Genomic DNA, 1,353 nt, shown 5'->3' on the forward strand with positions numbered 1-1,353 from the left:
TGGTTTTAAAAGTTGATAAGTAAATCAATAAATATTATTTAATAAAAATATTATATTGAAATATTATATAGCATATACTATAGATTATTATTGAAATATATCTATATACTGGGCAAGAGAGAGACCTGGCTGGATTCCTCCCCCCCCCAACGGAAAAATATAATATTTGGTATAATATTCTGGAAAGAGGTTTTTCTGGGCAGGGGGAACTTGGGACCTTGGGAAGAGAAGGAAGATGATGGGACTGATGGGAAGGAGAGGAATCTATTTCTTCCCTTTTGCATGTTTCATTGTCATAATTGTAGTATTTCAAACTTTTTAACGGTAATTTATTTTTTAACCTTATTTATTTATTTATTTATTTATTCAATTTTTATCCCGCCCTTACTTTTCATAAATACCAATGAATAAATTTCATAGGTCTGAGAGCAGAGAATGCATAAGGGGCAAATCTTTGTCCGGGAGAGTCCTGAGAAATGAAATGAAAAGGGGGGTCCCTGCATTCCCCCCCCCCGTGGAACTCCCACTCCCCCACTCACCTCTCCGGCCAACCACGGAATTTCTCTGGAGACCCTCGTAGTTGTATCGGCAGGAGGAATCCACTCGGGCCTTCATGTACTGAATGATGGCCTTATCGCTGTTCCACTTGTCCACAGAGGGCTGCACCAACGGAGTGACGGCCACGTATTTCCCGAGGTCGCTGTCGAAGTCGTCCATCTCCTGCCGGTCGTAGATGTCTCGGTCCAGGAACCGCACCCGCTGCGTCCCGTTGAAGAAATGGCACTCGGACTTCCCCTGGTGCAGGAAATGGGCTGCGGGGGGGGGGGGTGGAGCAGAAAGAAGAAAGGCCTCAGGAGGGACTCCAGGGCCCATCGTTCCCAGCGGCTACTACAGGAGGGGCGGAGCGACGGGAAGGCGGAGGGGCGGGAGACCTGCTGCTAGGGACTGCCGGAAGGCGCCCCCTGGAGGAGGGATGGGGAACCGTCGGTCCCAGCGGGATTTCCCCCTTCTTGGGGGTCTGGAGGGGGGAGGAAAATGAGGGAGGGGGGGAAAGAGCTTCCTGAGGGACCCCCCCTCAATCTCCCCAGGGTAGAAAAAGGCAGGCAGAAGTTCAGCCGGTCCAGGCCTCCGTCCGTCTGGAGGGAACGCTGGATCCCGGTGGGCCCTCTTTGCCCCCCCTCCCAAACCGGCAGGAAATATAGGGGGAGGGAAGAGACCCCCCCTCTGGGCTGGATGGAAAATAATATCCAACCTCCTCTCTCCCTCTTCCTTTTGGGAGCACAAGGGAAGGGGGCCACAATAAGGATACCCACACCCATGCTCCTAGGCTCTCCCCGCCCTTCAAGCCCCCCC

General features: G+C 51.7%; 1 protein-coding gene across 1 annotated transcript; it reads right to left on the reverse strand.

Annotated features, from left to right (window-relative positions):
* Positions 1–539: 539 nt before the first annotated feature.
* Positions 540–819, reverse strand: LOC107302228 (HLA class II histocompatibility antigen, DR beta 5 chain-like; the record flags this gene model as incomplete). Its single annotated transcript, XM_015831332.2, has 1 exon — positions 540–819. A coding segment is annotated over one exon (280 nt), but the record flags the coding sequence as incomplete, so codon positions are not given.
* Positions 820–1,353: the final 534 nt, after the last annotated feature.

Source organism: Protobothrops mucrosquamatus, unplaced genomic scaffold, assembly GCF_001527695.2.
Source record: "Protobothrops mucrosquamatus isolate PMUCROS unplaced genomic scaffold, P.Mucros_1.0 scaffold37138, whole genome shotgun sequence".
Classification (NCBI taxonomy): Eukaryota; Metazoa; Chordata; class Lepidosauria; order Squamata; family Viperidae; genus Protobothrops; species Protobothrops mucrosquamatus.